Consider the following 20,591-nt stretch of genomic DNA (forward strand, 5'->3'; position numbering starts at 1 on the left):
TGCTTGTATATGGATTTCTCTTGCCTTCTGTGAACTCCCTTGTATGTCCAGGATTTCAATACAGGAATAAGGAGTACTCCAAAGATTTCTTGCACTTTCTGGAATTAGACGCTGTGACTTTAGCTTCCTTCCTTTGGATTTTAGGAGGCAGAGTCATGTATTGAGGTGGGTGCAGTGGGGTAGGAAGAAGACCATTTCTGGGAAAATGGGCCAGAGTATCGATCTTTTTCATTATGGCCCCTTCGCTTCATTAGAATAAACATTTATTGAACAAGTGCAAAGCATGGCGCTAGCAACTCATGTTTTATTAGCGTTTTCTTTTCCTTTTTTTTAAAGCTATCTCCTACAGGAAGGATATTAGCTCTTTCATTCTCTAAAGGGTCAGATGTAATCTTCCAACATCTGACTTTCGCGTCACCCATCTGGGAAAGACTCCGTCCCTTTAAGGCCCTGGAAAGGGTCTAAGTGTTGGTTTCGGCGGGGAGGCCACGCCCCATCACATGACCGCAGCCCCAGCGGGGCGGGGCCGGCGTCTCCTGGCTGCCGTCACTTCCGGTTCTCTGTCAGTCGCGAGCGAACGAGCAAGAGGGTGTTTGACTGCTAGAGCCGAGCAAAGCGTGAGTGCGCGGGATCCCCTACCCCTACTCCTCGGGGCGCCCACCGTCCCGCCCACCGTCCCAGCCGGGCCGTGAGCTGCCTTCGGCCCTCTACTCCTCTCGCCGGCAACGGCCGCGGGAAATGGCGGCTCTGCCTTACCTCCCCCTTCCCCTCTTCGGCGTCCGCAGGCCCCCTTCTCCGTTCCCGGCTCCGCGCGTGACGCGCTGTGGGCCCTTCCGCGCTAGACTCCCGTCCCCGGGGAGCCGAGCCGAGTCGAGGCGACGGGCCCTGCGGCCCTGGGCGGCAGATTGAGGCCGGCCGGGGGGCGAGGAGCCGCGGGGAGGGGTCGCGGTCCCAGGGACAATGCGGCGGCGGCGGCTGGCCTAGGTGGGGTGCGTGCAGTTACATACTCTTCCCCCGGCCTTCGCCCTGAGCCGGGCGGTCTGGATACTGGGAGAGCGGATGCGGGCGGGAGGGGGCGGCGGGAGCGGGCGGGAGGGGGGAAGAACGGCTGATGTGCGGGGGGAGGGAACCCTTCGAGAGAAGAAAATGGCGCTTGGTGCAAGTCCCGCCCCTTCCCACGCAGTCTTCTCCGCACTTCGCCGCCTCCCACGCCCCCTCCGACCAACCTGTCTACCCTCGCCCGAGCGGCTGCTAGCCTTGGGGTTCTAGCAGCTTGCTGGGTCTTTGCGACCCCTTCCCTGGCCTTGTGTTTGTCACCTTCCTGTTATACCGAAGTCGTGTGCCCTTCAGTCCTGGTTCATTTTCACCTCGGTTTTTCTGATTTTCCTCTCGATCAGCAAAGGCTGAAAGATTTCGTTTCTCTTTTTAAAGTTGCGTTTTGTATAAATTCTACAATAGCGGTTTCAGTATCGGTTACTTGAATTACAAGCTGCTTCTCCCCTCACCCCCACATTGGAACAGGTAAAAATATATTTGTTAAAAGTTGAGAGGTTGGCTTTAGTTACCGTTACCTTTCTTTTCCAGTGGACTTCTTTGGGTTGACCGGGTGGTTCTTTGGAAAATTCTTGGGGAGGGAGGGGAAGGATTGCATTGGGAGTTATACCTGATGTAAATGACGAGTTGATGGGTGCAGCACACCAACATGGCACAAGTATACATATGTAACAAACCTGCACGTTGTGCACATGTGCTCTAGAACTTAAAGTATAATAAAAAAATAAAAAAAAAGAAAAATTCTTAGGCCCCCAGGCCGTTTTTAATAACAGACGGTAGTTATGATCGACAGTTTCAAAGTGAAAAATTATGTTCAATTTAGTTACCTTTTTAAAAAATATGTTTTTGTCGTATTAACTAGCATAAACTGAACTAAATTGATTTTGGAGATAAGGTTGCAAAATGGAGCAGAAACAGAAAAAATGGATAAAACGTGGTCATGAACGTTGCTTTTGCCTTCTGAATTTACTCTTGAAGACGTTACCAGTTAAAATCAGATTGAGCTTTTTGAATTTAATGGCTAGGATTGGGATGGCCCACTTCTTTTTCCTTGACCTCCTATTTTGGGACACATGCAACATCAGTGCTAATGCAGGTTTCGTCTAGAGAGCTAGATTATTTATGATTTTTTATTTTGAGGAATTTTAAGTCTTTTTTTCTTGTATTCAGCAAATACACTGTGTTGTGTTTATTAGGCCCTTTAAGGCATATAGAAACTAACCTATTGATGGCCAGTGTTCCATTATTGGAACGCTAAGCATGTGGGAGTTTTTTATATCCTACTGCTCAAGGTCATCGCCAAGGTCTGGTTGCAAAAATTCAAAAAATTACAACCTCCGGCATAAATGGGTTAATAGGACCTAATCTCTTCTGAGATGGGGAGAGCAAAAGATACTTTGATAATCAGCGTTTTACGATCTGGTGTTATAAGTGCTTTGAATAGAGGTATCCACATATTTTGGAATTCCTTGAAATTTGGGGCTTAGGCTTACTGATAGTTTGCTCTCTGCAAACTTGCACTCAGATACTCAGTAAACACCCACTTGTAAGCAAGGCACTAAGCTATGTATGTCTCTGGGGGAACCTGGGGAGCTACCAGCATGGTAGGAATTTGCGGGAAGGTTTTGCACCTCACATAAATAGGTTCTTCAGATTTTAATTATGTTCCAGAGTAGAAAAATCTGTGTAAAATGTAATGAATTGCTGAATTGCTGTGAATTGTGTAGAATTTTTTTGTTTTATTGAGACGGAGTCTTGCTTTGTTGCCCAGGCGGGAGTGTAATGGCGTCACATCGACTCACTGCAACCTCCGCCTCCCAGGTTCAAGCGAATTCTCTTGCCTCAGCCTCCCGAGTTGCTGGGACTGCAGGCGCGCCACCGTGCCCCGCTAATTTTTGTATTTTTAGTGGAGATGGGTTTCACCATGTTGGTCAGGCTGGTCTGGGAACTCCTGAGCTCAAGTGATCCACCCACCTCGGCCTCCCAAAGTTTTGGAATTGCAAGTGTGAGCCATCGTTCCTGGCCTGAATTGTGTATAATTTTGTGTACTCTTGAATTAGTACCTGTTGTTATTTTGGTGGTATGACCAAAAAGGCAAAATATGAATAAAATATGTGGAAATTAATTAGATGTCACATTTGCATAGTACGGCTAGTTCCCTGTTGTGTAAATGTTGGGGTCAATTCCCCACAGTGAATAATTTTACATTAGTTCTGATCTCATTGGTGTGAAGTCTAAAGCAGTCGTAGCAGAATTACATTTCTTCTGGTTTTAACAGTAATTGTTATCTGTTGCCTTCTTGCAGTCTACCCTACCCATAGTGTGCAATGCCATTAAAACGAAGTATAGAAAGATCCATTGGCTTGGAGAAAGGTTAGAGGTGTAGGAGTGTATGACGTTTAGTTCATTGTTCTTACTGGGTTCAGCACATTGCACCCTGCATGTTATTTGCAACTTAAAAGAGTATAGATTAAAACTTGTGTTCAGTGTAACAACTCCAGTACTACAAAAATGGTAGAATGAACCATGGAACTTGATTTTTTTCTTTGATTGGGGGAGAGCTAAGTTGAAAGTAATAGAGTACCTTGTTAATTATTTATGTAATGTATTTTTCTTTCAGGATGCCTAAATCAAAGGAACTTGTTTCTTCAAGCTCTTCTGGCAGTGATTCTGACAGTGAGGTTGACAAAAAGGTGAGTATTACTGCACCAAGTCATTTTTGTGATATTCAACAATATTGTCCATATCCCATTCTGAAGGATAGTAAAAGGCATATTGACATCTTAAAATGAGGATCTAGATGGGAGTAGTGGCTCATGCCTGTTATCCTAGTTCTTTGGGAAGCTGAGTTGGCAGGATTGCTTGGGGCCAAGAGTTCAAGACCAACCAGGCTAATATTGCAAGACCCTGTCTCTTTAAAAATAAAAATAAAAAATAAAAATGAGAATGTGAATGGGTATTTCTGGTGGTGTGGTTGGTCTGTGGACCACTTGACTAGAAGTGCCTAGGATGCTTTTTGCACATTCATACTCATAGGCCCTTAATCAGACTTAACAAGTCTTCTGTTGAGGACCATTAGGAACCCTGAAGTTGCAGAGCCACTGCCTTGGATCCTAGGGACATAGAATTCTAAGTAGGTCAAAGTCACTATTTGCCATTTTTTAGAAATTTACCTGATTTTTTTGGTAAAATGTTTATTCTATTTTTTTAAAGACAGGGCCTTGCTCCTTTAACCAGGCTGGAGTGTGGTGGCAACATCATGGCTCCCTGCAGCCTCGACCTCCTGGTCTCAAGCAGTCCTCCCACCTCTGCCTCCAGAGTAGCTGGGACTACAGGCATCATGCCTGGCTAATTTAAAAAAAAAATGTTTTAGTAGGGACCGGGTGTTGCTGTGTTGCTAAGGCTGATTTCAAACTCCTGTCCTCACACCGTTCTGCCTCAGCCTCCCAAAGTGCTGGGATTACAGGTGTGAGCCATCATGAATGGCCATAAAATGTTAATTATGACAGTTCTCTCAGTTACTGGTGTTTATTCTTCACATAAGGTTTTCTGGATTTTAGGCTTGGTACATTTTAAGTTGGAATATACCAAGTTTGTGCTCTGGTCCTTTCCATTTAACTAAATCAGCACCCAGTAAAGCTAACTTGAAACCCATTTTGACAAGATAGGCTTTTTCTGTGTTAGATGACAGCTGCACCGTAATTGGTGCATTTTGCTAAATTGAGCATCTCAGTGGAGCATAACTGAGCGTCTCACTCTGCGGTCAAGTCTTGCGTGCAGAATTGTCCTTTATCTCATAGAACTTTACATATCTGAATAGATATTTACATCCTCGAAATAGAATAAGTTGGTGGTGTTTTTCCTAATCAGTATATATCCTTTGTAAAATAGCAAGTAATGACTAGCATTAGTAGACTTGTGGTTTCTAAAAGTTTATTCAAAAGAAGCAGCCTCCCCATCTTTTTTTTCCTTCTGAAGCTTAGCAATTTTAGCTATAAAAAAAAGGGAGAGCCCATGGGAGATTGGAGAAGTTGTAATGTTAAAGTATAAATATAGAATATAACAACACTTGGAAGGGTAAAATAAGGCTTCAAAGACTATACTTGAGTAAATTTCTTAATTTTAAAATTTGCACCCTATATAGTATTTGAATATGTTCATAATAACAAATGTGTATTGAGCTTTTATTTGCCAGACATGCACTAGTCCACAGGCAAAACTTAGAGCCTGATTTATAGAATAATTACTTTCTCCATATTGAGCTGAGTTAACTTTTTGTTTGTCCCGAATAGTAACATTAATCTTGTAAACACTTAACCTTATATACCATAGTTTTCATTTCACGTTTTACATCATGTATGTAATATTTTTCCTAGCTTCATCTAATTTGATAACTTTCTTTTTTTTTTTTTTTTTTTTGAGACGGAGTCTCGCTGTGTCTCCCAAGTTGGAGTGTAGTGGCGCTATCTCAGCTCACTGCAAGCTCCACCTTCCAGGTTCACGCCATTCTCCTGCCTCAGCCTCCCGAGTAGCTGGGACTACAGGCACCCACCACCACGCCCAGCTAATTTTTTGTATTTTTAGTATAGACAGGGTTTCACCATGTTAGCCAGGATGGTCTCGATCTCCTGACCTTGTGATCCGCCCACCTCAGCCTCCCAAAGTGCTGGGATTACAGGTGTGAGCCACCACGCCTGGCCCAAGAATAATTTGATAACTTTCAATTAATTTAGTAATATTAAAATATTTATACTATTCCATCAAGAAGGAACATGACTGCCCTCTTCTGTTTGGATTGGGAATTCTAGTGGTTTTTATGGGTTGTTAGCTCTTTTTGAGAATGAGACTTTCGAATAAGCTTTTAAAATAATGCAGTTTTTAAAACACTTGTGATTTTTGAAAGCTAGTCTAACACATAGCTGTCTATCCTCAATGATTTTTTTTTTTTTGTGACGAGGAAGCTCTTGAGTTGGCTCTCAGTGCCCAGTGCGAAATAGCTCTCTTCAGATTTGTCTAATCATAAATACCTATTTTTAAAAAATTTTGAGATGAAGTTTTGCTTTTGTTGCTCAGGCTGGAGTGCAGTGGCGTGATCTTGGCTCACTGCAACCTTTGGGTCCCAGGTTCAAGTGATTCTTTTGCCTCAGTCTTCCAAGCAGCTGGGATTACAGGCGTGTACCACCATGCCTGGCTAATTTTTTTTTTTTTTTTTTTGAGACGGTGTCTCACTCTGTCGCCCAGGCTGGAGTGCAGTGGCGTGATCTCGGCTCACTGCAACCTCAGCCTCCTGGGTTCAAGCAGTTCTCTGCCACAGCCTCCTGAGTAGCTGAGATTACAGGTGTCCACCATCAAGCCTAGCTAATTTTTTTTGTGTTTTTAGTAGAGATGGGGTTTCACCATTGTGGCCAGGCTGGTCTCGAACTCCTGACCTCAAGTGATCCTCCCGCCTCGGACTCCCAAAATGCTGGGATTACAGGCGTGAGCCACCGCTTTCAGTCCATAACTTCCTTAAGCCAGCATAAATCCCTTTAGGAATAGGCAGGACATATCTTGGAAATGGAGTAAGTTGGTTGTATTCCTTTTTTTTTTCTTTTTGAGGCGGAGTCTTACTCTGTCACCCAGGCTGGAGTGGGTTGTATTCTTTTTAATTAATATATCTGCTTCATAAAATAAGTAACTGACTAGCTTTAGTAGACCTGCGGTTTCCAGGTTTATTCAGAAGCAGCAAGGTCCCTCCTTTTTTTTTTTTTCTACCAAAGAAATCATACGTGGGATCCCAAACCACAAAATAACTGTTCCTGTGGTTAATACCACTCTAATGCCTGAAGTGTCTTTGGGATCCTGAGAACAGAGTTTGAAAACATTATTAGATAGAAGGATTGGTCAGATTCATAGTTTTGTTGTCGAGTGAAATTTGCTTATGTATATATTTATGATATTTTGGATATAGTCTTTGGATTGTTTAACACTGAGATGTGTTTTATTCTTATGTGTGCAAATTTTAACCATGTTCTTTTCTAGTTAAAGAGGAAAAAGCAAGTTGCTCCAGAAAAACCTGTAAAAAAGCAAAAGACAGGTGAAACTTCGAGAGCTCTGTCATCTTCTAAACAGAGTAGCAGCAGCAGAGATGATAACATGTTTCAGGTAAAGTTGGCTTTTTTTTTTTTTTTTGACATGGAGTCTCGCTCTGTCACCAGGCCGGAGTGCAGTGGTGCGATCTCGGCTCACTGCAACCTCAGCCTCCTGGGTTCAAGCAGTTCTGTGCCTCAGCCTCCTGAGTAGCTGGAATTACAGGCACCAGCCATCATGCCTGGCTAATTTTTGTATTTTTAGTAGAGTTGGGGTTTCACCATCTTGGCCAGGCTAGTCTTGAACTCCTGACCTTGTGATCCACCCGCCTCAGCCTCCAGAAATGCTGGGATTACAGGTGTAAGCCACTGTGCCAGGCCAAAGTTGGCTATTTCTTTAGATTCAGAGGAATTATTATCTGGCTTGATCTGAAGAGTGTTAAAAGTCTATAATCTGATAATTGCATAATATGTGTGTTACAATCCTCTTAACTAGGGACATTTATTAAAATAGAACAAACTAGTAAAAGTATTTTGTACAATGCTGGATTATTGTTAAAGTCTCTAAAGTCTAGTTTTGCTGTATTTAAACCAATGCAAATTTAAAGGTTACAGAAATCCAAAAAATGAGATTGAAAACAGCAACTTGGAGGAGGCAGGTCAAGTGTTGGGACAGTAAGCTATGAATAGATTATTATGTGCCTAATTTTGGCATGATGAGCAACAGAAAGGGGAATGAGTTGAATAGGTAGAGTGAAGGAAGTTCATAAGAGGGACTTGATGAAATCACCTGGAGAGGACTCGTATAGCATCTTCTCTTGGGTTTCCTATCTTGTTTTAGGGAGATGTGACATTGGCATCTTTGTACAAGAAGGATTTGTGAGGAAGGGGTGTTGGGGTTAAATGGAAGCAGGTAAGATTGCTTAGGTGATTGTAGGCTTTAATCTGTATGTGAGGTGATAAGGGCTTAGATGGGTTTTCCTAAAGGAGAAATTGTGCCAATTACAAGATACAGGTTGGAAAGAATGGACCAGAGGAATTAGGCAATCAGTGAAGATGTGGACTTGATTGTGGATGTGATTAAAAAAAAAAATTGAGTTGTTTCTGTAGCACCTGAAGGACTTAGTTGGGAAATGTTCATGTGGGATTATCAGCATGGTTGACTAAAGCTGCCTACTGAAGTGTTAGGAAGAACAGGAAGCAGATGAGGGCATGTCTTGGGTTATATTCAGATAGAGAATGGAAGGAGAAAGAGGTGTAGTTTAAGAGAGAGGGTGAAGGAAAATTAGAAGAGTACAGTAATGGGAGCAAGAAAAGGATGAGTGTTTCGAGAAGCCATGAGTATTAGTTGAAACCAAGAAGTTGGGTGGAACGGGTGACGACCTTTTTTTTTTTTTTTTAGACAGGGTCTCTGCTCTGTCACCCAGGCTGGAGTGCAGTGGTGTGATCTCTGCTCACTGCAACTTAACGCTTCCTGGGCTCAAATGATCCTCCTGCCTCAGCCTCCTGAGTAGCTGGGACTACGGGCGATGCTCCATGATGCCTGGCAAATTTTTTTTTTTTTTTTTTGTAGAAATGGTGTTAGCTGTGTTGCCCAGGCTGGTCTTGAACTCTTGAGCTCAGGTGATCTGCCCACCGTGACTTCTCAAAGTGTTGGGATTACAGGCGTGAGCCACCGTCCCTGACCAAGACTGTAAACATTTATATGACTAGAAAGCAAGGCTAACATGCGTGTATTTTTTGACCCGTTGATAGCTTTGAAAGGTGGAGTGCCAAGATTAAGGTGAGAATGGGAAAATTTAAGTTTTTTTTTTCCTAATGCTTATTTTTGCCTTGTTATACTTCTGGGTAAAGAAGATAGACAAAGTGCAGATGAACTATTTAGTTCAGAACACACATTTTAGAGATTCGATTCTGTTAAGAGGAGTTTGTGAAAACTAGATCAATTTTTAGGAATTTTCTCACCAGAAAAACTGAGCTTCATTTCTTAAACCCTCATCTGGAAAGATTCCCAAGCCTCCTAAGGCTGACATTGCATCTTTTGAAAGCCTGCCTCTAGGAGGAACATAGGTCATTATTTTTTTTTTTTTTTTTGAGATGGAGTCTGACTGTGTCACCAGGCTGGAGTGCTGTGGCATGAAGCTTGGCTGACTGCAACCTCCGCCTCCGCCTTCAAGAGATTCTCCTGCCTCAGCGTCCTGAGTAGCTGGGACTACAGGTGTGCGCCACCACCTCCAGCCAATTTTTGTATTTTTGGTAGAGACGGGATTTCACCCTGTTGGCCAGGATGGTTGGCCAGGATGGTCTCGATCTCTTGACCTCGTGATCCACCTGCCTGGGCCTCCCAAAGTGCTGGGATTACAGGCGTGACCCACTGTGCTGGCCTAGGCCTTATTTTCAGAGTGGCTTTCAGGGATCTAGTAGTGTAGGCATTGTAAGAGATAAAATAATAATTTCATTGCCATTACAGCTTGATGTACATTAAACATCAGTACTTAAGCAGTTCTCTAAATGTAGTAAAGAGTTGTACCAAAGGAAAATCAATACACTAGTCTTTTAAAGTCTGAAATGATTGAGGCAGAATCGTGACTAGAGAGAAGATATTAGAGATGCTTGCTTCCTGGTTCCTTCAGCCCTGATTTTGAAGAACTTTCTTCCATAGGGACATAACCTACCTGGGGTGACACCTGTGATAATAAAGAGACTGGAGAATTATCTCATAATCACCTAGTACCTGTGTCTTGAAAGGTCAGAATAGTTGAGGCAGGAAACTTTGATCCATATTTTTCTTCAGAGTTAGGCACAAAGGGTCAGTAATACTGCCTTAGTTGATTTGATGATTTAAGGATACTTGATACTTTCAAATTATTTAATTTAAAATGATTATAACTGGTCATTTTAATTTGGGGCAGGAGTCCATAGAATTTTTTTTTGATTTGAATTTTCTTTTTTGTGTTTGAAGGAATTATTCATAACCTTTATCACAGGGGTCCCCTGCACAGGAGGTGAGCGGTGTGTGAGTGAAGATTACCGCCTGAGCTCTGCCTCCTGTCGGATCAGCAGCGGCATTAGATTATCATAGGAGCACGAACCCTATTGTGAACTGTGCATGCGAGGGATCTAGGGTGTGCGTTCCTTCCGAGAATCGAATGCCTGATGGTGGGATAGTTTTCATCCTGAAACTGTCACCTTTCCCCTTCCCTGCCTGTCGTGGAAAAATTGTCTTCCATGAAACTGGTCCCTGGTGCCAAAAAGGTTAGGAACCGCTGCTTTATCAGATCTTCAAATGGGACAGGGAATCAAATTCATTTAAGAATCACAGTTCTGTATGAGGTATATGGTATTTTTTGCTGCTAATCTCTAGATTTTGTAGATGTAAAATATTTTCTGTCATCTGATTTTATTTTCTTCCAATAAAATGGGATTTCAGTGATCTTTATTTTTTCTACCTTTAAGAAATATATCCCTATACTAATATCTCATCACTTGTTTAATTTTTGCTAATAAGAATTTATCAGTTTTACTCTTTTTTTTTTTCTAAAGGAGAAGCAACTGTTGGGCAGATTTCTTTTTTGTTTTAGAAATGTTTTTGAGGTATAGTTTACGTACTATAAAATGCACACATTTAAAAGCATACTTTGATAGGCTGTGATAAATGTACACGGTTTTGTGGCCAGACCATTTTCATCACCCCAGAAAGTTCCTCTTGGCTTTGCAGTCATCGCTCATGTCCTAGGTAATCACTGATCTTATTTCTACCACTATAGATTTATGGTGTCTGTTCTAGAACTTTGTATAAATGGATATATGCAGTCTGTTTTTTGTGTCTGGTTTTTGCTCAGCATAATGTGTTGAGATTAGTCCTTGTTGCATATATCAGTAATTTGTTTTTATTGCTGAGTAGTATTTTGTATGATAATACTACACTTTTTTAATCCATTCACTTTGGATGGACATTGGAATTGTATCAAGTCTTGGGCTATTAGGAATACAGCTTCTGTGAATATTCTTGTACAAGTCATTTTGTGGACATTTTTGCCCTTTTGGGTAAATACCAGATATATTTGCTGAGTCATAGGGTAAGTGTGTAACTATATAAGACACTGTCAAACCACTTTCCATAGTAGCTGTAGCATTTTACACAGCCATCAATACAACTTATGAGATTCCAGTTGCACCACATCGTCACTAGATATTGTCATTCTTTTAAGTTTTATTCTTTTGGCCGGGCGCGGTGGCTCAAGCCTGTAATCCCAGCACTTTGGGCGGCCGAGATGGGTGGATCACGAGGTCAGGAGATCAAGACCATCCTGGCTAACACGGTGAAACCCCGTCTCTGCTAAAAAAAAAAAAAAAAAAAAAAATACAAAAAAACTAGCCGGGCGTGGTGGCGGGCGCCTGTAGTCCCAGCTACTCGGGAGGCTGAGGCAGGAGAATGGCGTGAACTCGGGAGGCGGAGCTTGCAGTGAGCTGAGATCCGGCCACTGCACTCCAGCCCGGGCGACAGAGTGAGACTCCGTCTCAAAAAAAAAAAAAAGAAAATTTTATTCTTTTTAGTTACAATGAATGTATAATAGTAACTCACGGTGGTTTTACTTTGCATTTCCCTCATGTACAGGTCTTAATTCATTGTACATCTTTAGTGTGTTTATTGGCTATTTTTACATCTTTTGTGAAGAGCATCTTTTGGCCACTTAAAAATAATGCCAGGTCATTTGAGTTGTAACGCTTTATGTATTTTGGATATAAGTCCTTTGTCAGATGTAAGTATGATTAGAATTTTTTTTAGACTTCAGGGAGACTTTAGTTTTCAAAGCAGTCTAGTTTAAAAATGAGTGAAGGTTAACAGAGAAGAAAGAATATGAAACCAGAGAGACAGAATCAGACAGACAGGATAAGGGCGGACTGGCAGTTGGTCAGGGGCATCTGTGACAGATCTTTCTTGGAAAGGAGGTTCTCACCAATTCTGGTCAGTTCATCATTTTCTTCATGTTCACAGTTCTGCTCCTTCCTTAGGCTGTGCTGGAAGGCCAAGACCCCTGTGGCTGCACCTTGAGTGAATATTTTCTTTAGGTTTCTGGTTTACCTTTTTATTTTCTGAAGCATCTTTTAAAACAAGGCTTTAGTGTGATTGTCTATTCTATCGATTTTTCTCCTCTTTTGCTTAATGCTTATTTTCTGTCCCAGACATATTTTGTCTTCCATGGCCACAAAAAGTTTTGCCAGTGTTTTTTTCGTAGAAGTTTTATAGTTGTAGTTTTCACATTTAGGGCTATGATTCATGTAGAATTAATTTCTCTGTGTGTGGTGTAAGACAGGGATTTAGATTCTTCCCCACCAACAAGCGTTGCAGACGCTTGTTGTTTCAACACCATTTGTTGAAAAGAGTATATTCTTATTCCTTTGAATTACCCTGGATTTTACCAAGAAAAAAAACAAACAAACAAAAAAAACAAAAACCAGTGAATATGTCCAATGCGTGTGTAATTTTTCACTCCATTGTGTTCCATTGACCCCTATGTCTGTCTGTACTGCAGTGCCACATTGTCTTCCCTTACTGTATTGCAGTGAGTCTTAAAAAGTGCTTTAGAGACACTTTGTTGAGGAAAGCCTGTTTTCTCTGGAATTTGTAATTTGTGGTAAGCAGATACATAAGATTTTTGAAAAATAATTTTTCTGTGAATATTTTTAAGTTCTCAATCTGTGAGTGAGGTGCATTAAAGATGTTATTTGAAGTGAACATGAAAAGGAAAAACTTTGTTATTATTGACGAACTCTGGATTTGTATATTCAGAATGGTTGGTAAAGCCTTGTAGCTAGTTGCATCTGTGGATTCCTATTGGTTGTAGTTTGTACTGCAAAATTTTGCTTCCTTTTTTTTTTTGTGGTAAAAATCATAAAAGTATATTCACATTATTGTGTAACAGATTGCCGAAACTGTTTCGTCTTGCAAAACTGAACCTCTGTAGCCATTAAACAACAGTTTCCTTTCTCCCAGCCCTGGGTAACCACCATTCTACTTTTTGTTCCTATGAACTTGACATCATGTAAGTGGAATCATAAAGTATTTACTTTTTTCCTTTTTGACTGGCTTATTTCATTGACATACAATGTGACAGGATTTCCTTTTTTAAAAGCTGAATGATACTCCATTGTGTGTCTGTTCCACCCCCCTCCCCCATTTTGTTTATCAGTTCATCTCTGGGTGGATATTTGTGTTGTTTCCACTTCTTGGCTCTTGTGAATAATGCTGTTATGAAGATGGGTATGCAGATGTCTCTTGGGGTCTGTGCTTTTAATTCTTTGGGATATATACCCAGGGGTAGGATTGCTGGATCATATGATAGTTTAAACAGTAATTTCCTTTGGTTGCAGTTCTGATATTGAGAGTAGTACAGTTGACCTTTGAACAATGCAGGGTCAAAATGCAAGGCACCAACCCCTGTGCAGTTGAAAATCTGGTTATAACTTTTGACTTCGCCAAAACAAAACTGCTAAGTATGGCCTACTGCTGACTGGTAGCCTTACGAGTAACATAAGCAGTTAACATATATTGTATGTTATATGTAGTGTATACTGTATTCTTACAATAAAGTAAGCTAGAGAAAAGAAAATATTACTAAGAAAATAATATGGGAGAAAAAATACATTTTACTGTACTGTATGGTGTTTATCAATAACATTAGTTTACGTTATCTATTTATAAGATATATCATGTTAGAAATTGTAGGCAACCATAGCTGCAGATTTCAGTCCGTGGTACATATGAAGCAATTCAACTTTTAATTATTATTATTTTTTTGCTTTTTAAAATTAAAGACAGGGTCTTGCTGTGTTGCCCAGATTGGGCTCAGGTGATCCTCCTACCTCAGCCTCCTGAGTAGCTGGGATCATAGGCATGCACCACCGCTTCTGGCGTTTTTTTTTTTCTTGTGATGTCATGCCTTCTCTCTGCTTCTTGGGAGGACTTTCAGCATCACTAGGGGCACTTTGTGTAGGACTCATCGTGTTTAAGGTTTATCGTATTGCGCTGATCATGATGAAAAATATGTGAAAACCGTGAGAGATCACTTTTTGCTGCAATACACAATTTGTTGGAGACATGAACTGCTCAGCAGAGATGATTAGCATCACATGGTGTTTTACACAAGGTGTTTTAAGCAGATGTTTGTAACATTTGAGCACACTGAGGTAGCAACAGGAAGTGGCTATGAGATTATTAGCACTGCTACACTATGTATTGCAGTTAATTTTATGCAGTTATGATTTAATCTTTGTTCACATTTCTACTGTGTCTGTGCATAAGTTTTGATACATTTTAACTTCATATAATAGATTTGTATGTTTTATGATAGTAATTGATAACCTCATATCTATGTATGTTTTATGCATTCATGACATACCTAACTTTTTCTTAATGTTTTCGTTATTTCTAGGCTATGCAGTTCTGTGAGTTTTTTCAAATTGTCAAGTCTGCAAATTTTTTTCCAGTATTTTCACTGAAAAAAATATGCATATAAGTGGGACCTGCACAATTCAGAGCCATGTTGTTCAAGGGTCAGCAGTAATCATTTTCATGATTAGATGTAGAGTGAGCATGCAGCAGGTTGTGAATATGAATACAATTGAAACAGATACCACTCTTGTAAGGAGCACCTCCTTTTATGTTTGTTTCTTTTGCAGATTGGGAAAATGAGGTACGTTAGCGTTCGAGATTTTAAAGGCAAAGTGCTAATTGATATTAGAGAATACTGGATGGATCCTGAAGGTGAAATGAAACCAGGAAGAAAAGGTGAGGTCTAATTACTTGAGTTTTGTCATAGTGTTAGGACTAAACTAAAACTTTTCTGAATAGCTTACTTAACTTGAAATGTTGGCAGGACACATGGGACAAGGAAGAGTCTTAGTTGATTCTCTATCTTCTGTAGTCATTTGGGACCTGATACTTAACATTTTTTAAAGAGATGTCTTAATACAGCTTTTGGGAATAAAACCCAGAAAAGTAACACCCCCTAGTATCACTTCAATTGGCTGCTGATTTACTTGAACAATTTTTAAAAAGGTTTACAGCAATTCTGAAGCAGATTAGGCACTATCTGGGAACTTGTAAAATCTGGAATGGAAAATCTCGGTTTACAATGTTTCCTTTTGATTCAGCTCGTAAAAGCTATTCTTTAGGGCATTATTCTTCAAGTGGATCTCTGCTTTCCTTCCATTTGTGCTTCATCCAGTCGCAAGCCTCTTAGCATTCTGGAAGCATATTTTATATTATTCACCAAACAGCTAGAGAAGGTGAGCCAACCCAAATTTGTATATTTGGATTGCTGCTCTAGGTTGACCCTCAGCTAAAGAAAAATGCTTCCTTATTTAGTTTTACTCTGCTTGCCTGTTAGTTTGAAAGGTACCACTTGTTTGCTTCGTTCAGTTTTTTGTTAAACTCAGCCTCTATATGTGTTTATACGCTTTCGTATTTTCTTCAAGTCACTTCTGGATTGGTCATTCATGTACCAGAGTGGCCTATGCCGTATTTCTTGTTTATTCTTTTTTTTTCAATTTCATGGCCTTCTGGCACTTTTCTGGGAATACTTTCTGCTAGTTCTTGTTTACTTCTCTGTTTATATGCATCGGTATTAGAATGTTAGAACATTAAAGTACAAAATATAGAAAATATAAAATTTCTGTTCATACTTTTACATCTTAAATAGGAAAGACATATCTCACATTTTTTAACCATTTATGTGTTGGGTTATATGCTAAATTCATTATTCGTGTTACTTAATCATTTACAACAACTCTTTGGGGTGTAGATACCATTTTACTGGTGAGGAAACTAAGGCTTACAAGGTGTTGTAGTTCTTTTTTAAGGGTCATACGCTTAGTGAAAGTGAGGCTGGGATTTTAACCCTGACAGGATGACCCTAGAATGCAGTTACCTGGTATATACTTTCTGAGGAGTCCTGTATGAATCAGGTCCTGGGAATTTTTCCAAAGTGAAATGAATGCTTCTGGAAGAACTCAGCACAGTTACTCAGCTTGAATTCCTGTGGAAATTTTGGGCAAATATTGGAACCAACTGGAAATATAGTAATGGGGTATCACATGCCAAATCTGGACCTGACCATTTTAGCCTGATAGTTGGCAGGTATTAGTAAGATGTGTCTTCAAACCCTCATTTATTCTCATTGGTTACAATAGGTACTATGCAGGATACACTGTGGAAAGTAAGACTGAATATGAGATTGATCTGCTTAGTAAATTGTGATGATGATTTGTTAATTAACAAATGTAAGAGATGTGACTTTCAGTATTGTAGCATTGTGTCAGTGGCATTTTTTTTTTTTTTTTTGAGATGGAGTCTAGCTCTGTTGCCCAGGCTGGAGTGCAGTGGCGTGATCTCGGCTCACTGCAACTTCCGCCTCCCAGGTTCAAGCAGTTCTCCTGTCTCAGCCTCCTGAGTAGCTGGGATTACAGGTGCCAGCCACCATGCTCAGCTAATTTTTGTATTTTTAGTAGAGATGGGGTTTCACCATGTTGGCCAGGCTGATCTTGAACTCCTGACCTCAAGTGATCCACCTGCCTTGGCCTCCCAAAGTGCTGGGATTACAGGTATGAGCCACTGCAGCCGGCCTAAAGTGGAAATTTTGATAAAGCAGTATTCTGGTTGGAAGTATGAATATCCTCAATGCTTAAATAGATTGTCACCTTTGAATTTTTAAACTTTGTTTTAGGTATTTCTTTAAATCCAGAACAATGGAGCCAGCTGAAGGAACAGATTTCTGACATTGATGATGCAGTAAGAAAACTGTAAAATTCGAGCCATATAAATAAAACCTGTACTGTTCTAGTTGTTTTAATCTGTCTTTTTACATTGGCTTTTGTTTTCTAAATGTTTTCCAAGCTATTGTATGTTTGGATTGCAGAAGAATTTGTAAGATGAATACTTTTTTTTAATGTGCATTATTAAAAATGTTGAGTGAAGCTAATTGTCAACTTTATTAAGGATTGCTTTGTGCCCACCACCTAGTGTAAAATAAAATCAAGTAATACAATCTTAACTGTTGTGGCCTTTTTTGATCATAAGAGTTGGTACTGTTTAAGGCCAAAAATAACAGTTTTTATAGATCTTTTAGTTTCAACTCAGTTTTTACAATCAAAAGGATTCGTATTGCATTGAGCTTATAAACTTAATGGTTTGTGAACTCCATATTTGATCTATTCTCTTCCAATCAAATGTATAGGCTTGTTTGACTTCCACCCCAATGATTTTTCACTCTTTTTATAATTGTTTACTTCAGTTTCCTTTAATAACTTAATCTCTTCGTGTTCAGTTTTTACTTCACTCTTTATTCTTTTCTTTGAGTATGTTATGCTTATTTGGAAAGTCAGTGAAACTGTCAAAATGTTATCTCAGTAAGATACTTATATGAGAACTACAATCACCAAATCTACTGTATTCAGCATTAGCAGATCTAATTTGATAAACAACATGGCTTGTGTGAAAACTGAGCAGGTGTTTGTTTACCCATAGTGTTCTGTGTAGTTATTGCTTAGTCTGCAGAAAATAATGACTTAGATGAGATGTCTGACTTGCTTTCACTTATTAAACATGTTCACCATGGGATGATGTCTGTAACATCAGATATTGTTAAACTAGACTAGGATTTAATAAAAATTGTGAAAGCTTACTGGCCTAACATTTTATTTTATAGTATTGAGTATGAATTATATATAGCCAGAGATGTCATTAAGCTTTACTGTTACAGTAGGTAATATGGTTAGTTTGTAGGGAAAAGAGCATATGAGCAAATGCTTGTGTATGTTGGCCTTTGCCCCAGTAGAACAGACCAATGGCATTCTAGGCTTGATGTTACTAAGTTTTAGCAGACACTAGTAAGTGGTTTGTATTTAACCATACTGATGAAGCAGACAGATTGAGGCACAGATTTTAGTGGCTTTGTGGCAATAAATAGGGCATGGTGTGCCTTAGGAAAAGAATGTTTATAAAGGGAATTGTAACTGAAATTAAAGGAGGCGGCAGTGAAGAACTAATTCTCTTCTATCTAAATGATATACGCATGATATTTTGAGATTTTTATAACAAGAGTGGAACACAATTCTAGGTAGAGTAGAAAAAGGAAAGGTTTAAAGACATATAAAAGATTCTTGTTGACAGATTATTTTTGGCAGCAAATCTCAAATGGTTACCTGCTATTAAGGGCTACCATATCAGAGTTTTGCACTATTTTGCTACCAAGTTTGATTCGTACATCTGAAACATTTTGTAGTTGATTGTCAAGGACTTAATTTGAAAATCATTTGCCAGGCCACATAGTTATCAATTTTTTTTTTCTAGTAGCTATTCTGTTGCATTTTTAAAACATTTTTTAGATGACTTTTTAAAGTATATTTAGCAGTAACCTTAAGAGGTTCAAATTGGTAAAATCTCTTCTTGTAATTTAGCCTTCATCAAATAATAGGTACCAATGTATTAAAAATATGTATTTTTTTTTTTTTTGTAGCCCCTTGAACTAGAGTAGGTTCAGAGAAACTCCCAAAATTTGTATGTTAGACACATCATGCTTGATTGGTAACTTCCCTCCTTTTTTGGGGAACATGTTTGTGTCCTATTAACTTAATTGGATAGATTTGTAAATATTTCTTATTTTTGGCACACAGGAAGGGTAGTTAGAATACAGAACTTTGATTTTTGGTGTAGATGCAGAGGGAATGATGGGTAAATTTCCTAAGTTGATATGAATTTAGGGGGTGTATGCATTTTGAAACAATCTACTACCAGATGGTGCTGAAATCTATTACCTACATGTTTTCTAGTTGTTTAGCATTATGTTAATGAAACCTCCATGTAAGGAGTGTTTCTTTGGCACAGTTGGTAAGTTGACTGCTAACTTCATTTAAATGTGTTACTGGATATGCGGTATACTGAGATTGTTAATCCGTTTTTTGTGTATAGGAAAAGAGAACTGGGTTAAAAGAAGCAAATTAACTTGTTCTGAAAAGAAAGTATAGATTAATTTTGTTTTCTGTTTAAATTTTATCTGCTTGGTAAAGATTTTTTTTTCCTAGGCAGAAAGCTTGGCATTTTTAGGCATAGATATCTTACCTTACAATGCCAAAATGAATTTAATTCCAGTACTCAGGTTTTTCCCTTTAACAGACTCTATGTGTATCAGGGTTTTCTAATGGGTTTTTCCTCTGTTTTTAAAATGTGAGCAGCATTTGACCAATTTCCAGTGCTCTTAGCATTTTACTTGACGAACAACCACTACAAAAGAAAATATTTGTAATTTGATTGTCTTTTGCTTTGCTTCATCAGTGCCTAAGAACTTAAGAATACTCCTACTTCATTAGCTACTCAAGATGCTGTGACAATCACATCTATTCCACATAATGTGTTTAGAAACAAAGAATTGGGTGAAAAATGAAATAAGTATATTCTGACTTGGCTATTGAGGGGAAAAAGAAAGAATTCAGTATTAAGTGTTCCTCACAGGAGATAACGTTAGCAGAATACCATAAAAGTTTGAAATCTTTAAAAAGTACTAATATTTAGGTCTCTCTCCTGAAATTCTTTGCAGTTCATTTTTTATGGCAATTAACCCAGTGAAACACTCAAAAAAAAATTTTTTTTTTTTAAGTGGTGTTTTTCCAGATAAACTCTAGGGTGAACATTCACATAATCACAAATATGTAATTCTGTAATTGTGGAATGCCTGTATGCTTTGTTTTCGTACATCTTCCATGGAGATGTCTGAATACAATACTCCATCTGTGAATATTTTAAATGTTGAAATAAAAGTAAGAAATCTGCCCTTTGTGTTATCCCAGTTTCACAAACCTGAAGGTAAATGGGTAATTTGTCTGTTGAATGGGTTTGATTAATGGAATGCCTTTCTGTGTGAATGCTTTGGAATGTGGATTAGTCTTGGGTCCGTCCTTTCCATCTGCCTGATCCAAATGGAAAAATGCAAACACTTAGGTGTACACAGGCTATTATTTTAGTAAAAGATCTTGCTGCAGCCCAGCATGGTGGTTCACTTCTGTAATCCCAGCACTTTGGGAGGCCAAGGCAGACGGATCACTTGAGGTCAGGAGTTCGAGACCAGCCTGGCCAACATGGTGAAACCCCATCTCTACTAAAATGCAAACATTAGCTGGGCATGCAGGTGAGCACCTGCCATTCCAGCTACTTGGGAGGCTGAGGCAGGAGAATTACTTGCACCCAGGAGGCGGAGGTTGCAGCTAGCCGAGATTGTGCCACTGCCCTCCAGAGTGAGACTGTCTAACAACAACAACAAAAAAATCTTGCTACATGAACAGGACTTTTTTTCCCCACTTGCTTCATTCACATAAGCCCCTTAAAGAGTTCAGACCTTCCCAGACCTGCTTTTATAGACATTTTAGTCCTGGATTAATAATGACCCACTATCTAAGTGAAATGCTCCTGTTATT

General features: G+C 39.5%; 1 protein-coding gene across 1 annotated transcript; it reads left to right on the plus strand.

Moving 5' to 3' along the window:
* The first annotated feature begins 462 nt into the window (after nucleotides 1-462).
* Nucleotides 463-19,949, plus strand: SUB1 (SUB1 regulator of transcription). Its single transcript, XM_033179292.1, has 5 exons — nucleotides 463-617; nucleotides 3,674-3,746; nucleotides 7,075-7,197; nucleotides 14,805-14,913; nucleotides 16,850-19,949. Exons 2-5 carry the CDS (start codon nucleotides 3,675-3,677, stop codon nucleotides 16,927-16,929), a joined length of 384 nt encoding a protein of 127 aa, XP_033035183.1. The 5' UTR covers nucleotides 463-617; nucleotide 3,674; the 3' UTR covers nucleotides 16,930-19,949.
* Nucleotides 19,950-20,591: the final 642 nt, after the last annotated feature.

Source organism: Trachypithecus francoisi, unplaced genomic scaffold (assembly GCF_009764315.1).
Source record: "Trachypithecus francoisi isolate TF-2019V2 unplaced genomic scaffold, Tfra_2.0 Lachesis_group2, whole genome shotgun sequence".
In the NCBI taxonomy this organism is placed as follows: Eukaryota; Metazoa; Chordata; class Mammalia; order Primates; family Cercopithecidae; genus Trachypithecus; species Trachypithecus francoisi.